Consider the following 17,476-nt stretch of genomic DNA (forward strand, 5'->3'; position numbering starts at 1 on the left):
AAGCGGAGGTCCGAAGGTCGGCCACGGTCAGAGGAGACCGACGGTGGAAGAAGGACTACTCAACTGTGTGAGCTCCAACTTTGTGCACAGACTGTTTATTATTAAATCATATGACTTGGGCCCTTTTTTGTTTTATATTTTGTTTCTACTAACCATATAGTCAAAGTAAGAGCTATAAAGCTTAATCGTTTAATCTCATATTGTGTACTGTTTGTTATTTCGGGGTACCGATTTGTAACAGGGGACACATCGAGCAGCATCTGCCCAAATGAGATTTCTTAAGTTTGGCTGGGCAGGGGGTTGTCACCCCTTATACTAAGCCGCTAGACAAAGTGAGTTTTCCATATATAAAATTAAAAAAATTTTTTTTTTTGCACAACTTGTCTTATTTTGCACATTGGTTGTTTGCCAGCCTTTATTTATGTATAGTTTTTCATAAATACTATTTTATTTCATTATTTTCCTGTAAATGCCTACAAGAAAATGAATCTCAAGGTAGGATATCGTGACATTTACATACATTGATAAAAAATTTGCTTCAACGTTTGAAGTATGTGGCTGTTACCATACGCTTGCCTGAGATTAACTTTCTTGCCGCCATTCACAGTAGAAAAGAGAAACATGATACTTTGACTTTGCTAGAGGAAGTGATACAGGCTGATATGATTACAACATTTAAAAGATGGGTAAATGGATAGGAAAGAACTGGAGGGATATGGATCAAATGCAGGGAAATGAGACTAGCTCAGGAAATCAGCAGGGATATGTTGATCCAAAGAGCCTGTTTTCATGGCCTATGTGACTCCCTGTATCAAAAGCTAACAGTTAAACTTTGTCCTTTCACAACTAGATTGTGTTCAGCCTCACAGGCTGATAATTAGCATTAGGATGGTGTACAGGAAGCTGGATTCTGTATCTAAATCTGTCCTGGAGGGTTTTATTTCTCAGGATTTAAAGCTTTTGCATGAAATTCCAGTACTGATTGCAATGAAGATAAGAAATTTGAGCAGAGTCTTTATTACTTTCTCTACCTCACTGAATACTGACTCTCATTGTAATTCTTCCCTCTCACCTTTACAACAGCCCCAGGAGATCCATATCCAATCCTCCAGATGTTGCATTCCTTTTCCTTCTACCCACCTGCTGCCTTCCTCTGCAATCCTCCTGCCCCCTAATCTTCCTTCTGCCAATTTGCCTGTTGATCCTTCCTGATACACCGCTCCCCCTTCAGCGGTGAGACGCCCACACACCGGAACCCTTCTCTGAAGACCACCATTTTCCTGCCAATTCTGGAAGAGTGACAAAGTCACCTCAAGGCTCTCACAGATGCCTTCAAATTACTGAGGGGGGGGGGGGGGGGGAGAAGAGGCTGCAGATGGAGAAATCTGAAGCCAAAATCAGCCTGCTGGAGGAACTCGGAGGGTTGAGCAGCATCTCTGGGGACAGGGTGAATTGACAATGTTTCTGTTGGAAACCCTACATCAGGACCTGATACTGGTTTTATCCCTAAATGTCCACAATTCCTTAGTCCACGCTGATGCTGCCGACCCACTCAGTTCCTCCAGCAGATTGTCTGTTGCTCCACATTCGTGAGATTCCCTCCAAATACCCCTCCTTAACCCAGCATCTTGTGTGACTTGCCTTAGAAAGAGAAAAGAAATGGGGAGCCGGGCCCTGCATCTCATGCCACTGTTAACTCCAGCTCGCACTCATCTTGACTGACCTCTAGGCCAGCCCCACACTGAAGGCCGTTTCCACTTTGGGTCACATGTCCACTCTGAACTCCTCCTGCCCGAGACTAACAACGACCCTCAAATCGCACCTCATTCTGACACGTGCCTTAACCCCTAAATTCTGACCCACACACTCCCAACTTTTACCCCAAAATCAACCACACTGAATGAAACCTACTTCTGACCATCGCTGGTTAACACTCAACACAGACACTTCCAGCTTGGCTCTCGTCCCAGATTCCCGCACGTTCTTGCTCGGCCTTATCCCAGCCTCAACCTCCCGACCTCTCGACCCCCGGCCCAGTCTCTCACCTCACTGCCTTTTGTTCCAAACCTTCTTCGGTGCTGCAGCAGCCAGAACCCTGCAAAGGCTCTTTATGCGGAGCAGGTGAAGCAGAAACCTGCCTGGTTCAATATTCTTTCCCTCGTTAGCTGCCTTCACAACATCAGCTCATTAAAAGCATATGTGGCCTGAAGCTCTCACAGGCAACCCCCATGTCAATGAGCTTCCTTACAAACACCCTCCCTCAATCCAACATTTCCTGCCACTTCTCTTCTGAATCTAACCAACCTCTTGACACCCACCATCCAACTTTGCCCCTGAGATGATCTCACCCAAGCATTCCTGCAGCCTCGCCTTTGAATCTGTTCGCAAACCCTTATCCCTCCAAAGCAATCTTACTCGATCAGTATGGTCCCCATAGTCCTTTGAATCTGTTCGCAAACCCTTATCCCTCCAAAGCAATCTTACTCGATCAGTATGGTCCCCACAGTCCTTTGAATCTGTTCGCAAACCCTTATCCCTCCAAAGCAATCTTACTCTATCAGTATGGTCCCCATAGTCCTTTGAAATCTGCTCAGCAGCGGCTCACCACCACCACCTTCCCGAGCTCTGTCGTGCAGGAGAAACGGTAACAGCAAGGGTCAACATCGGAACGGGGCAGCCTGGTGGCGTAGCTGTTAGCAACTTGGCAACCTATCAGCTACCTCACTCCCCCTCAGCTGATCCCTCAACGCACGTTCCATTTCAGTCCGATGCGTCAGTGTGCAGCTTGCACAAGTACACAGTCTGAAGAATATAAATCCCAGAAGTGATTCTCATCAGACACACGAGGGGTTAACTGAGAGCCTGCTGGAAACCTTCCAGATGCGGAGCAGCTCGACATGTGAGAGCCGCAAGGATCGAGTTACTGAGCTTGCCCCACTCTCAGAACTTGGCTGCTCCTTCGCCACATCCAGATAAAGCACGTCAGCCAACAGGTCCTTCCCCGCACCCCCCCCCCACCTCAGCCTCGGGGCCCCATTCAATGCAGCACGCACAAGATGCTGGAGAAACTCAGCAGGTCAGGTGGCATCTATGGAAAGGAATAAACGGTCAACGTTTTGGGCCAAGACCCTTCAAGACTGGAGAGGAAGAGGGAAGAAGCCCTGTTCAATAACTGCTCAACATTTCCAACAACTCGAGTTCTCCTTCTGGTTCAAATGCCAGATGTGCTGGTCTGTGCTCCCTGGGGTGGCTGGAGACAGTGGCAGGGCAGGGGCTTGGTGGTGCTGATAGGGCAAGCCCAATGGAACTAAGTCCCAGCACCCCATGGGTTGTTTCCATGGAGACAGGACACACCACTGACAGAACCAGGGTACCTGGGCTTGGGGCCCCACATTAGGAATCAGCCCAAATCACCAACTGGGACCTCTGCTGGGACCGTGCACACTTTCCTGAACATGTGACCACATGCTTGTGTGTACAAATCCCCCGATCTTTTAAATTAAATTCATAAGGTCTGGTCAGATTGATAAGATCAGGGTTCATTTGCACATTCATAGCTGTCCTTGAGACCAGAGCTGGTGGTGTGTCGGAGTGTCTGTTTACTTCAATGGGTGTGTAACTCCAAATTCCTGGAAGCAGAGCTATGGTCCTGTCAATTATTGTGTGGACACAGGTTAGGGCTGGGAGGCCATTTCCTTCTTGGTCAGTTCACTGCCCTCTTCAACTGGGAAAAGCAAAAAGTGAGCAGCTGCTGCATTGTACTGCCTGTGGCTGGGAGGAAATTTGTATTCCAGGGTGATTATGCACAATCCAACATGCCTAGTTTACCTACAGAATTCAATTTCTGAGGACAGGGGCCCGAGACAATGAGCTGCCATTTGAATCAAAATGGGAAAGAAGGCAGATTGCTAGTCTGGTGTGAATTTTGGAGCTGAACGTTTGCCAACACTCACCAGACAAGAACATGTTTGGCAGCCATCCGGCGATGTGACTGTCCGCCCATGAGCCAGGACGGCTCCGTCCAACTCGCAGCCTGGCAGAGACAATAAGAAATCCAATGACATCTGCTCGGCAAAGATCACACAGCAGAATCAGTATTTGCTCCTTAGGGACTCGGAGCTAGTTGCTAATATCAGCATGTTCAGTTTTACTGGAGAACACCGACGCCACATCTCAAGGACACCAGCCGGGATAAATAGTCAGGTGCTGATATGATGGCAACAATTTTAAGCCTTTAAACGTTGTAGAAGGAAGAGCAGTTTGACAAGGTTGGAGAAGAATATCTTCTTTGAGGCTCAGCAGGAGAACAAACTGTAAATGAGACTGGGTGGGGGGACGGTGTGGGATGGGGGGGTGGAGAGTACGGGACTGGGGTCAGAGGGTGCGGGACTGGGGTGGTGTGTGGAGAGTGCGGGACTGGGGGTCAGAGGGTGCGGGACTGGGGTGGTGTGTGGAGGGTGAGGGACTGGGGGGTTGGGGTTGTGAGACTGGGGGTGGAGAGTGAATGACTGGGGGGGTGGAGAGTGCTGGGCCGGTGGGGTGGAGAGTGCTGGGCTGGGGAGGGTGCGTGGAGGGTGCAGGACTGGGGGAGAAGTGTGTGGAGGGTGCGGGACTGGGGGGTTGGGGGTGAGGGACGGGGGATGGAGAGTGCTGGACTAGGGGGCGGAGAGTGCATGACTGGGGGGGCTGGAGAGTGCGGGACTGGGGGTGTGGAGGGTGCGGGACTGGGGGGTGTGGGACTGGGAGTCAAGACTGTGGTAGAATGCAGAATGGGAACTGGAAGATGGGGAGGAGTGCAGGATAACGCTCTGGGAGAGTGTGGGATGGATAGTTCGCACAGGAAAAGAGTGTGAATTGAGGGTGATGAACTGAGGAGGAATGCAGGATGACAACTAAAGACAAAAGGAGCTGTGGATGGTGGAGTTGAAGATGGAGACCAGAGACTGGGGGAAGATTTGGGAAGAAGATTAGCAACTGGGAGAGAGTGCTGGAGAGGATTCAGGGATCAGGAAAAGTGCTGTTTGTGGATTAGAAACTGAGGAAAGGTGAATGGAAAGGGTTAAAGGTTGGACTAGAGTGTGGGACGTGGACCGAGCGTGAAGGAAAGTGTTTTGGGGATCGGAAATAGGTTCAGTTACCAGGGCAAGGTTTCTCGTGTACAGCTGTGTACACATTTCTGAAATGTTATTGAACAGCTCTCAGTATTTAGTTGAATTGGTGAACATCTCTGGTGCAATTGCATCAGAGTGTGGAAACATTAATGCTGGGTTTGCCGTTGTGGATTTCTCTGTGTTAGTTAACTGAGGCCTCACCGACTGGTCGGCTGGTCTCCTCTCACCTGGACAGCTGGGGCAACACTGGTCAGATTCCTGGACCGGGTGAGGGCACAGCAGGGGCTGGCACTGCATGGGACCACATCTCACCAAGCTGTTCTATGACAAACAAACAGGATATATATATATATATATATATATATTTTTTTTAAAAAGCTCTGATAATAAGACCATTAGCTTGAAATAAACAAGGAATTCACAGAGGAGCACTCAAGATATCCAAGGTTCACACAATCAGACCCTAAATGTGCCTCAAAGAATGCAGCTTCAATTGACCCAGGGCAGGAGAACATGGCTCTTTCAGTGAGCCATGAACACGTATGTGACACTACGTACAAACTTTTACAATGGTGCACTTACCACACATGAACAGTTCATGCAGGGATTGGTAATCGATGAGAAAACCTCTCCATTTACATACTGCTTCCCTTCGTATTCGCAACCTGAACGAAAGGCAACAGGGTTAGTCACAAATGTCCCAGATGAAATATCCCACCTCCACAGGGCTAATTCAAGGACACAGAGGGAACTTTAATCGGGACCTAATTCATGCTGCTATCTGTCAGAAAGTGTTTTGAGAGATAGTTAAAGTTAAATAATTGCGCCTTTCTGTCGCCCAGTAGTTTTCAATGAGTGGCTCCCAGTGACTACACAAATTAACCACTAGATTGCTACTGCATCCGTAAATCATGATAAATGACAGGGAGCATAATCGAGACTGAATCCGAAACCATTCAACAATTTATTTTAGCTTTAAGTCACCTCAAAGTCTTCAGGTCACTACTGACCTGGAATAATTTGGAAAATGTGTAGCTTGGGTGGTTGATGGCTGGATTAAGCTGTTCTCTGATCTCAGTGATTTACTTCAAATGTTTCATCACCATACGAGGAGATGGCGTCAGTGCGGTGTATCCTCCAAATGCTTGGCCTTTATATTCTTATCAATCAGCTGATTGGTTAACTTTACGGAAACTCAATTGTGAGTATTATGAGCCAAGGCGGGCAAAATTCCAGACCACAATGCGCAAAGTTTGCCACACAACCAATCAGGAATGAGATATCCCTCCACTTCAGAAATGAGTTTCCATAGTAACAACCAATCGGCTAATTGTTAAATATATAAAGGACAAACATTCAGAGGACACACCACAATGAACAGCGCACCGATGATGTCTCCTTGTATGGTGATGAAATGTTTGCAAGTAACTTACCAAGATCGGAGAACAACTCGTGGAAGGCAATGCCTGGGAGCTGGGCTGGTGCATGCTGTACACTACCATAGCCATTTAGCTCATCTTCCAGGTCCTTTGAACTGCCTTTGTCATCAGGCTGGCAGTTGGATGAGGAAATTAATTCTCAGGAACAGAATCTTTCAGGTTGTGTAACAACTGAGCTCAAAGTTGGGAGAACGATACACAGGGGGAGCCCCAGGTCCATGCTGCATGTTTTAAGCAGTGTCTCGGTAACACCAGCCAGAAGGACAGCGCTGGGAACTCTCTGAAGTCCTATGGCCCATTTCATTGAGCTGTAAACTCAAGGATTGAACTTTTCATCCAAACATGGGACTTACATCGGGACTGAAATTTTGTCAAGTTGTTTTAGGTACGAGAGCCATCCCCAGTGTGTTTAAATAACCTGGCAAAGCTGGGCTGTAAACCTGTGGCCTCATCCTGGAGCTGTGCTCCCTGACAGCAGTGAAGTGAAGCACATCTTCTGCTGTGTTGCACACAGAGAGCCAGTCATGTTGCTGTTAACTGGTTTTTCAGGAGCTAGGTGGAACTGTGGTGGACTGTGTGTTTGTGCACTCCAGGCTTCAGACCCCAATGTCTCCGATAAAAGAGTTAAAACATTAACACTCGGATATACAGACCAATAATTCAATGGCAAAATGTAATTTGCCTCTACTGTAATCTAATATTCACTTCACAGACAAGGGATTTCAAAGCATTTTGCTTTTCTGTTTGAAAAATTTTAGGGGCCAAAGGTAGAAAACCATGGCTGTAGTAACTTTTACCTCTGGACATTTTACATCCACATAATCACTATTGTATCATGGTTTAAGATGGCACTAGTGAAACACAGCGATGACTTTCTGGCAGCTAAAACAACTATGAATTACTTTATTACACACGCTTTATCTCAAAAACAATCACTGTAATCAATAGTTAGTAACTTCCCTTTCGGAGTCAAGCTTTTAAACCGCCTGTCCGACCTGGCATTTTTGTGCTGCGAACTGAAGTCTCGAAGGTGTAGGACGGTTGTGATATGGTTTCTACGGGCTGAATCGAGGCGGCAGGGTCTGGGCCTCAGAGCCAGAGTTTGACTGCTGGAGGTGATTTGAAGCAGCAGAACCGAGGAGAGGCAGAGCCTAGGCTGTGGGGCCCGGGCTGGAGAGTGAGAAACAAGCTGAGGTTTGACAAGTTTAAGTGTCAGGCTGAACTGGAATGTCGGGTATGGGCCGAATCAAGGCAGCCGGTCCGAGGATCGAGAGCGAGGAACAACCCGCTGTTTGTCTGATTTAAGTGCTGAACCAGATTGAAATAGTCAGGGTGTCAGTGCCAGGGGCAAGAGACGGGCCAGTGTTCAGCTTGCTGCTTGCAAGGATACTTGTCTCTGCTGAACTGAGGCAACGAACACATTCCTAGATCGGCAGTGACTGGCTTTCTTTTGAACTCTCTTTTGTGAACTTCAGTTCTGAATGTTATTTGCTTATTTTTTTGCAGATTAGTTTCTTTTCTACACATAGGGTGTTTGACAGTCTTCTTTTTCTTAATGGGTTCCATTGGGTTTCTCTGTTCTGTGGCTGCCTGTAAGGAGATGAAACTCAAAGTTGTATAGAGTATACATACTTTGATAATAATGTACTTTGAACTTTGAACGATGTGGTTGTGTCAAAATAATAACATTGAAACTAACTTAGATCCTTTCTTACACTGTGGAAGACATTTCAAGGTAAAATCAAACGTTTTGCTCCATCACCAAGTGCACCTATCACCTGACTGCCGTTACTTCCATTCGATGGGGCCTGCCATCTTTGATTAAATGGTATAACCCTGGGGACTTTGCCCATTGCAGCAACCCAACCAGCATTAGAAATAAGAATAATGAAGCCGAGTTCATTCCCTAATCTGACCGCAAATTCAATCTGATCCCAGGATGTGGATGAGTGGGGAGACGTTCCCCATCTACCTTAACCACAGAAAAACTTTACAGATGTGAGTCTGAGTGTGTGTGTGGTCATGATTAAACTGCAGATATTTCCAGCATGAGAGAAAACCAGTAACAGCTTTTCTCCCCATATGTGCTTTCAGTATCTTCCTTTCATTCTGTTTGCTACGCAGCAGCAAGATACATTGTGCATACAGAGCAGAGACAAGATCTAATGTTACCCAGAGTTGCCTGTGCCTGTTTCTCAACTCAAATGTAACCAACGTTAATTATGTGAACCTCCAAGAGGACCACAACCTTGTCACGGTTTGGAGGCTTGTGTGCCTCAGTGACCTGGAGACTCCGCTGGCTGGAGTTAGGGCTTTATGCTTTGGCTCTTGGTAGGGCAAAGGGTAGAGGGCAGACTAAATGTGGTCCTCCAGTCCTCCAGGTTCGGGGGTTCAGCTCAGAGCTAGCAACACTGACTGGTAAAACAAAATTGTTACGGAAACAGCAATGAAGATTGCTTCTACACCTGAGTTTGATGGTATTCCTGAATCTCCACCCAGGACATGTAGTGAAAACCAAGAGAAAGTTATCGACATGATGAAGGAAGCCCTAAGCACTACCAGATATGGAGGACTTTCATAGCTGCCCTAGATGCCAGCGGTGTAATGGTCAGTAAGTAAAGTAAGTAATTATGCAAAGTTTCTATGGGCAATGTATCCACGATAAAGACCACATGGATACAACAAATACAGAACTTCTTTAATCGCTGAAACCCCATTGTAATATCTTGAATTCTACCATTGGCATTAAATTGGATGATTGAGGAGGATGCCTGGCAACTTTAAGGTTACTTAGGCAGAATGAGCGAGCTGCAATCAGCCTGAATTTCCAAGTCTCACCTTTTCCTATTGGATTGATAACATCTTTCCTTAACAAAAGAAAACCTGCAGATACTGGAAATCCAAGTAACACACACAGAAAATGCTGGGGGAGCTCAGCAGGCCAGGCAGCAGCCATGGAAAAAGAGTACAGTTGACGCATTGGGCCGAGACCCTTCATCAGGACCGGAAACAAGGATGAGGAGTCAGAGTGAGAAAGTGGGGGGCAGGGGAGGAAGAACCTCAAGGTGATAGGTGAAACTGGGAGTGGGGTGAAGTAAAGATCTGGGAAGTCGATTGGTGAAAGAGCTACAGGGCTAGAGAAGAGGGAATCTGATAGGAGAGGACAGAAAGCCATGGAAGAAAGGGGGAAGGACCACTGGGGGGGTGATGGGCAGGTAAGGGGATAAGATGAGAGAGGGAAAAGGGAATGAGGAATGATGGAGGGAGGCATTACTGGAAATTTGAGTAATCGATGTTCATGCCATCAGGTTGGAGGCTACCCACACGGAATATCAGGTGCCAACCTGAGTGTGGCCTCATCATTACAGCAGAGGAGGCCATGGACAGGCATGTTGGAATGGGAATGGGAAGTAAGATTAAAATGGTGGCCACTGGGAAATCCCCCTTCTCCTGGCAGACGGAGCATAGGTGCTCAGTGAAGCGATCTCCCAATCTGCGTCAGGTCCCACCGATATACAAGAGGCCACAGCGGGAGCACCGGATACAGTAGATGACCCCAAAAGGCTCACAGGTGAAGTGTTGCCTCACTTGGAAGGACTGTTTGGAGCCCTGAATCGTAGTGAGGGAGGAGGTGTAGGGGCAGGGGTACCACTTGTTCCACTTGCAAGGGTAAGTGCCAAGAGGGAGATTAGTGGGGAGGGATGGAGAAAAGAATTGCATAGGGAGCAATCCCTGTGGAAGGCAGAAAGTGGGGGGGGGGGGGGGGGAGAGAAAGATGTGGTTAGTGGTGGGATCTCACTGGAGATGGTGAAGTGACAGAATTATGTGTTGGATGTGGAAGTTGGTGGGGTGGTAGACAAGGGCAAGAGGAACCCTATCCCTGGTGGGATGTTGGGAGGATGGGTGAGGGCAGATATGTGTGAAATGGAAAAGATGTGGTTGAGAGCAGTGTTGATGATATAGGAAGGAAAGCCCCTTTCTTTGAAGAAGGAGGACATTTCCTTCATTCAGGAATGAAAAGCCTCATCCTGAGAGCAGATGCAGCAAAGGCAAATGAATTGAGAGAAGGGGACGGCGTTTTCACAAGTAACAGGACACGAAGAGTATAGGCCAGGTAGTTGTGAGAGTCCATGGGTTTATAATAGGCATCAGTTTTACATCTATTCTAAACCCACGGACTCTCATGTCTGTTATGACTGAACTGGGGGGATAAAACTGAGTTGAGGTTTGCAGATATAAGTTCAGTGGGGCAGGAACAAGCAGAAATAATGAGTCTACCTGGACAGGCAGGTGTATGAATCTTGGGTAGGGGGTAGAAATGGGAAGTGCGGGGTAAATAGACAGTAGGTGCAGGAGTAGGCCATTCGGCCCTTCTAGCCAGCACCACCATTCACTGTGATCATGGCTGATCATACACAATCAGTACCCCGTTCCTGTCGTCTCCCCATATCCCTTGACCCCGCTATCTATAAGAGCTCTATCTAACTCTCTCTTGAATGCATCCAGAGACTTGGCCTCCACTGCCTTCTAGGGCAGAGCATTCCACATATCCACTACTCTCTGTGTGAAAAAGTTTTTCCGCATCTCTGTTCTAAATGGCCTACCCCTTATTCTTAAACTGTGGCCTCTAGTTCTGGACTCACCCATCAGTGGGAACATGCTTCCTGCCTCCAGTGTGTCCAATCCCTTAATAATCTTATATGTTTCAATCAGATCCCCTCTCGTCCTAAATTCCAGTGTATACAAGCCCAGTCGCTCCAATCTTTCAACATATGACAGTCCCGCCATTCTGGGAATTAACCTTGTGAACCTACACTGCACTCCCTCAATAGCAAGAATGTCCTTCCTCAAATTTGGAGACCAAAATTGCACACAACACTCCAGGTGGGCTCTCACCAGGGCCCTGTACAGCTGCAGAAGGACCTCTTTACTCCTATACTCAATTCCTCTTGTTATAAAAGCCAGCATGCCATTAGCTTTCTTCATTGCCTGCTGTACCTGCATGCTTGCTTTCATTGACTGATGTACAAGAACACCTAGATCTCGTTGTACTTCCCCTTTTCCTAACTTGACTCCATTTAGATAGTAATCTGCCTTCCTGTTCTTGCCACCAAAGTGGATAACCTCACATTTATCCACATTAAACTGCATCTGCCATACTTTTGCCCACTCACCCAACCTGTCCAAGTCACCCTGCATTCTCATAACATCCTCCTGATATTTCACACTGCCACCCAGTTTTGTGTCATCAGCAAATTTGCTAATGTTACTTTTAATCCCTTCATCTAAATAATTAATGTATATTGTAAACAGCTGCGGTCCCAGCACCGAACCTTGCGGTACCCCACTGGTCACAGCCTGCCATTCCGAAAGGGACCCGTTAATCACTACTCTTTGTTTCCTGTCAGCCAGCCAATTTTCAATCCATGTCAGTACTCTGCCCCCAATACCATGTGCCCTAATTTTGCCCACTAATCTCCTATGTGGGACTTCATCAAAAGCTTTCTGGAAGTCCAGGTACACTACATCCACTGGCTCTCCCTTGTCTATTTTCATAGTTACATCTTCAAAAAACTCCAGTAGATTAGTCAAGCATGATTTTCCCTTCATAAATCCATGCTGACTTGGACTGATCCTTCTACTACTATCCAAATATGTTGTAATTTCCTCTTTTATAATTGACTCCAGCATCTTTCCCACCACTGACGTCAGGCTAACCGGTCTATAATTCCCTGTTTTCTCTCTCCCTCCTTTCTTGAAAAGTGGGACAACATTAGCCACCCTCCAATCAGCAGGAACTGTTCCTGAATCTATAGAACATTGGAAAATGAATACCAATGCGTCCATGATTTCTAGAGCCACCTCTTTAAGTACCCTGGGATGCAGACCATCAGGTCCCGGGGACTTATCAGCCTTCAGACTCAACAGTCTATCCAACACCGTTTCTTGCCTAATATAAACTTCCTTCAGTTCATCCTTTACCCTAGTTCCTTTGGCCACTATTACATCTGGGAGATTGCTTGTGTCTTCCCTAGTGAAGACAGATCCAAAGTACCTGTTCAACTCATCTGCCATTTCCTTGTTCCCCATAATAAATTCACCTGTTTCTGTCTTCAATGGCCCAATTTTGGTCTTAACTATTTTTTTGCTATTCACATACCTAAAGAAGCTCTTACTATCCTCCTTTATATTTTTGGCTAGTTTACCTTCGTACCTCATTTTTTCTTGCCATATTGCCTTTTTTGTTATCTTCTGTTGCTCTTTAAAAGCTTCCCAGTCCTCCGGTTTCCCACTCACCTTTGCTATGTTAGGGGTGCGGGAAGTATGAACATCTTTCTTTGTTGTTTCTGTGTCGACTTTTGAATTCTTGGCTCTGCATCAACGTCATTCCCAACACCACCCTCCGGCCACGCTGACAACACTGATGAACACTTTCCAGCCACACTGCCCTGTAAACCTTTGACCTGAAGCAGTAGCTGTTCCTTTTTCTGCAGACGCTGCCTGACAAAGGATTGTTTCCAGCATTCTATTTTTAGTTTGCCTGACCAATACAATTGGAATCCATGTTGCTGGAGTCTTCCCAAAGTGTTGAAATCAATGTCACTGGAGGGCTTCCAAGTGTTGGGAATGGGCGTGCTGGAGGCTTTCAGCAGTAAAAGCAGCATCTTTACTGGAGAGCTTCCAACTGTGTAGGGAGAATCATTACAGGAGAGAATCCAACTGTGTTGGAAGCAGTGGGCTGGAAGAGTTTCCAACAGCATTAGGAATAGCGGGAGAACATCTTACACACACCCAGTCACTATCACATGTCCGAGTTTTACAAGCTTCATCAAGTTCCTTCCTTTTCTGTGACTTTCCTGCAATATAGCTCCCAAGTGACCGAGCAGCCCAAGTTCCTGAAGGGAGATACTACCCATGACCAGAATTACATTTCTTTCCTGAAGGCTCTGATCAAGTTGGAGTCATAGAGTTGGACAGAAAGAAAAGGTCCTTTGTACATGCTGACCATCATGGTGACCTATTCTAATCACATTTGCCTGAAGTGATTCCATATGCTTTGCTCTATCCAGATGCCTCTTAAATATTGTAACTGTATTTGCATAACTTACCCCTCAAGTTCCCTTTACACCTCCTCCCCTCTTACCTTAAAACTATGCCTCCTAAGTTTTAGGCTCAACTTCCACAGGACACAGAACTTGGCTATCTACCCTATACGATCCTCTCATAGCCTTATGTACCTGCATTGTATCACCTCTAGGTCTCCTTCACTGCAGGGAAAGCAGAACCTGCCTATCCAGTTCTATCTTTATAACTCAAGACCGCCAGTCCAGGCAACGTCCTTTGGAATCTTTTCTGCGCTCTCTGTAGATAATTGCATCTTCCTTGTAGCGTGGCAGTTGATGTACCATACAAGCGTAACATGACGTCCCATTTCGTATACCCATCGCCTTGTCTGATGAAATTAAGCGTGCCTTGTGCTTTCTTCACCACCCTGTCTACCAGTGTCACCATTCTCACTCACTTGTACCTCTGCGTCTCTCCCCAGATCCTTGCCTTTCAAGCACACAGCATGTCCTTCCTAGGCTTAACTGCCCAAAATGTGTGACTTCACACTTGCTTAATTAAAATTCCAGACAGCTTCTGGTATTTCATTATGTAAATAAAATTCTCAAGATACCCGGACACAAACAAGACCATAAGACATAGCAGAATTAGGTCATCTGGCCCATTGAATATCCTCCATCATTTGATCATGGCTGATTCACTTCCCTCTTAATCCCATTCTCCTGCCTTTTTCTGTAACCTTTCATGCCATGACTTATAAGAACCTATCAACCTCTGCCTTAAATACACCCAATGGCCTGGCCTCAGTCACATGTGACAATGAATTCCACAGATTCACCACCCTCTGGCTAAAGAAATTTCTCCTCATCATTCTAAATAGACATCCTTCTATTCTGAGGCTATGCCCTCTTGTCCTAGACTCCCCCACTATAGGAAACATCCTCTCTGTTTCCACTCTATCCAGACCTTTCAACATTCAATAGGTTTCTATTAGATTTCCCTTAATTCTTCAAAATTCCAGTGAGTATGGGCCGAGAGCCATCAAGCACTCATCATAAGATATATTTTTCATTCCCAGAATCATTTCTGTGAACTTCTTTTGAACCCTCTCCAATGTCAGCACATCCTTTCTTAGATAAGAAGCCCACAACTACTCATAGTTACTCCAAGTGAGGCCTCACCCGTGCCTTATAAAGTCTCAGCATTTCTTTCTTGCTTTTATATTCTAGTTCTCTCGAAATTAATGCTAACATTGCATTTGTCTTCCTCACCACAGACTCAACCTGCAAGTTAACCTTTAGGGAATTTTGTGCTAGGACTTTCAAGTTGCCTTGCACCTCAGATTTTTGATTTTTCTCCCCATTTAGAAAATAGTCTACTCCTTTATACCTTTTAACAAAGTGCATCTGCCACTTCTTTGCCCATTTTCCAATCTGTCTAAGTCCTGCTGCATCCTCCTTGGGGTTCCTCCACACTACCTGCCCTTCCACTTATCTTCGAATCATTCGCAAACTCGACCACAGAGCCATCAATTCCGTCATCCAAATACTTGACATACAACATAAAAATAAGCAATCCCAACACCGATCCCTACAGAGCACCGCAAGTCACCAACATCCAACCAGAAAAGGCTCCGTTTATTTTCACACTTTGCCACCTGCCAATCAGACAATGCTCAATACATGCAAGTATATTTCTGTAATGCTATGGGTTCTTATCTTGCTAAGCAGCCTTAAGTGCGTCACCCTGTCAAAGGCGTTCTGAAAATCCAAGTACACAACATCCACCGATTCTCCTTCATTTATCCTGCTTGTTATTTCCTCGAAGAATTTGAACAGGTGTCAGGCAAGATTTTCCTTTAAGGAATCCCTGCTGACTTTGGTCCATTTTATCACATGCCTCCAAGTACCCTGAAACCTCATCCTTACCAAATGACTCCAATATCTTCCTAACCACTGAGGTCAGGCTAACAGGCCTATAATTTCCTTTCTTCTGTCTCCTTCCCTTCTTGAAGAGTGGAGTGACATTTGCAATTTTCCAGTCCTCTGGAACCATTCCAGAATCTAGTGATTCTTAAAAGAGCATTACTAATGCCTCCACAGTCTCTTCTGCCACCTTTTTCAGAACTCTGTGGTGTACACCATTTGGTCCAGGTGACCTGTCTATTTCAGCTTCCAAAGCACCTTCTCCCTAGTAATAGCAACTGCACTCACTTTTGCCGCCAATTCTCTCCAACTTCTGTCAAAATGCTAGTGTCTTTCACAGTGAAGTCTGAAGCAAAATGATTATTCAGCTTGTCTGCCATTTCCTTGTCCCCATAACTACCCCTAGAGTGTCATTTTCCAGTGGTCTGATATCTACTTTTGTCTCTCTTTTACTCTTTATAGATCTGACAATGCTTTTGGTATCTTCTTTGATATTATTGGCTAGCTTACCTTCATCTTTTGTCTCTAAGGCTTTTTAGTTGCCTTCTATTGGTTTTCAAAAGCTTCTCAGTCTTCTAACTTCCCACTAAATTTTGCTCTATTATATGCTCTCTCTTTTGCTTTTATGTTGGTTTTGACCTCCTTTGTCAGCCACAGTTGCATCATCCTGCCCTTAGAATACTACTTCTTATTTGGGATTTATCTATCCTGCACCTTTCAAATAGCTCCTAGAAACTCCAGCCATTGTTGTTCTGTCGTCATTCCTGCTAGTGTTCTCTTCCAATCAACTTTGGCCAGCTTTTCTCTCGTGCCTTGGTAATCCTTTTCGCTCCCCTGCAATGCTGATAAATTTGATTTTAGTGCTCCCTCTCAAATTACAGAGTGAATTCGGTCATATTATGACCACTGCCTCCTAAGAGTTCCTTTACCTTAAGCTCGCTAATCAAATCTGGTTTATTACACAGCACCCTTTCCCTAGTGGGCTCAACTAGAGGCTGCTCAAAAAAGCTATCTCATCAGCATTCTACAAATTCTCTCTCTTGGGATCCAAAATCAGCGCCAACCTGATTTTCCTAATTTACTTGCATGTTGAAATCCTCAGTGACTATCATAACATCACCCTTTTGACATGAATTTTCTGTCTCCTACTGTGATTTGTAGTCCACATCCTGGTCACGTCTGTTCAAAGGTCTGTATATTACTCCCATCAGGGTCTTTTTACCTTTCATGTTCAAATGACAGGGTGTCTACAGTTACTTATACCCCACATTGCTATTTGATGTTACCTGGCTGACAGATGGGACAGCATTCTTCTGCTGGTTTGTATTGGTCTAAACATGTGAGGTCTTGACAGATGATCTCCTTGCACTGAACATTTCCATCCTTCAGAGAAATAAAGAATTTAGACAAAACCATTATTTGTGTTTGAACCCCCACATCACTCGGACTCAACTTATCAGCATAAAAGGAATATCCACCTGCAAAACTGGGTGGCAATTAATGGGTGGGCAAAAATTGTGGAGAATGAGTCAAGATGGGCCAGCTAGAGATGGCCTGGGGCCAGGGAGGAAGGGCAATCTAGTTTGGTGAGTGAGGTAGTGGTGAGATGGAGGAACAGAATGAGGTCTGGGGTGAATTGGGCTATCCCACAACATGTAGGCGGAGTTGGGACCATCCATATGAGGCAGTGGGGTTGTGATTGGGGATAGCTGTTCAGTGTTTTTTTTTGGCGGGAAGAAGAGGGGGGAGGGTGAGGCCAAGGGTGGGTAGCTCTTTCCTGTGCAGATGGGAGAGGGGCAAAGTCATTCAGAACAGATGGGCTTGTGTAGGACCAGGCTATTCTGGGCATGTGGTTGAAACATCAGAATTGAGGTCCCAAGTTGCATATTGCAGTTTAATGCATGAATCAGTGGTGTTGATTATTTTTTTAATAGTC

The 17,476-nt window shown here is 45.8% G+C and overlaps 1 protein-coding gene across 1 annotated transcript in view; it reads right to left on the minus strand.

Moving 5' to 3' along the window:
- Positions 1 to 17,476, minus strand: part of kcp (kielin cysteine rich BMP regulator) — a 127,630-nt gene that overhangs the window by 66,002 nt on the left and 44,152 nt on the right. Inside the window, exons 14-17 of the mRNA XM_073066735.1 lie at positions 16,827 to 16,923; positions 5,694 to 5,776; positions 5,339 to 5,432; positions 3,954 to 4,033 (exon numbers count right to left, since the gene is read on the minus strand). Of these exons, the coding sequence (XP_072922836.1) occupies positions 3,954 to 4,033; positions 5,339 to 5,432; positions 5,694 to 5,776; positions 16,827 to 16,923 (354 nt within the window). The remainder of the gene's footprint in view (positions 1 to 3,953; positions 4,034 to 5,338; positions 5,433 to 5,693; positions 5,777 to 16,826; positions 16,924 to 17,476) is intronic.

The sequence above is a fragment of the Hemitrygon akajei genome, chromosome 14, assembly GCF_048418815.1.
Source record: "Hemitrygon akajei chromosome 14, sHemAka1.3, whole genome shotgun sequence".
In the NCBI taxonomy this organism is placed as follows: Eukaryota; Metazoa; Chordata; class Chondrichthyes; order Myliobatiformes; family Dasyatidae; genus Hemitrygon; species Hemitrygon akajei.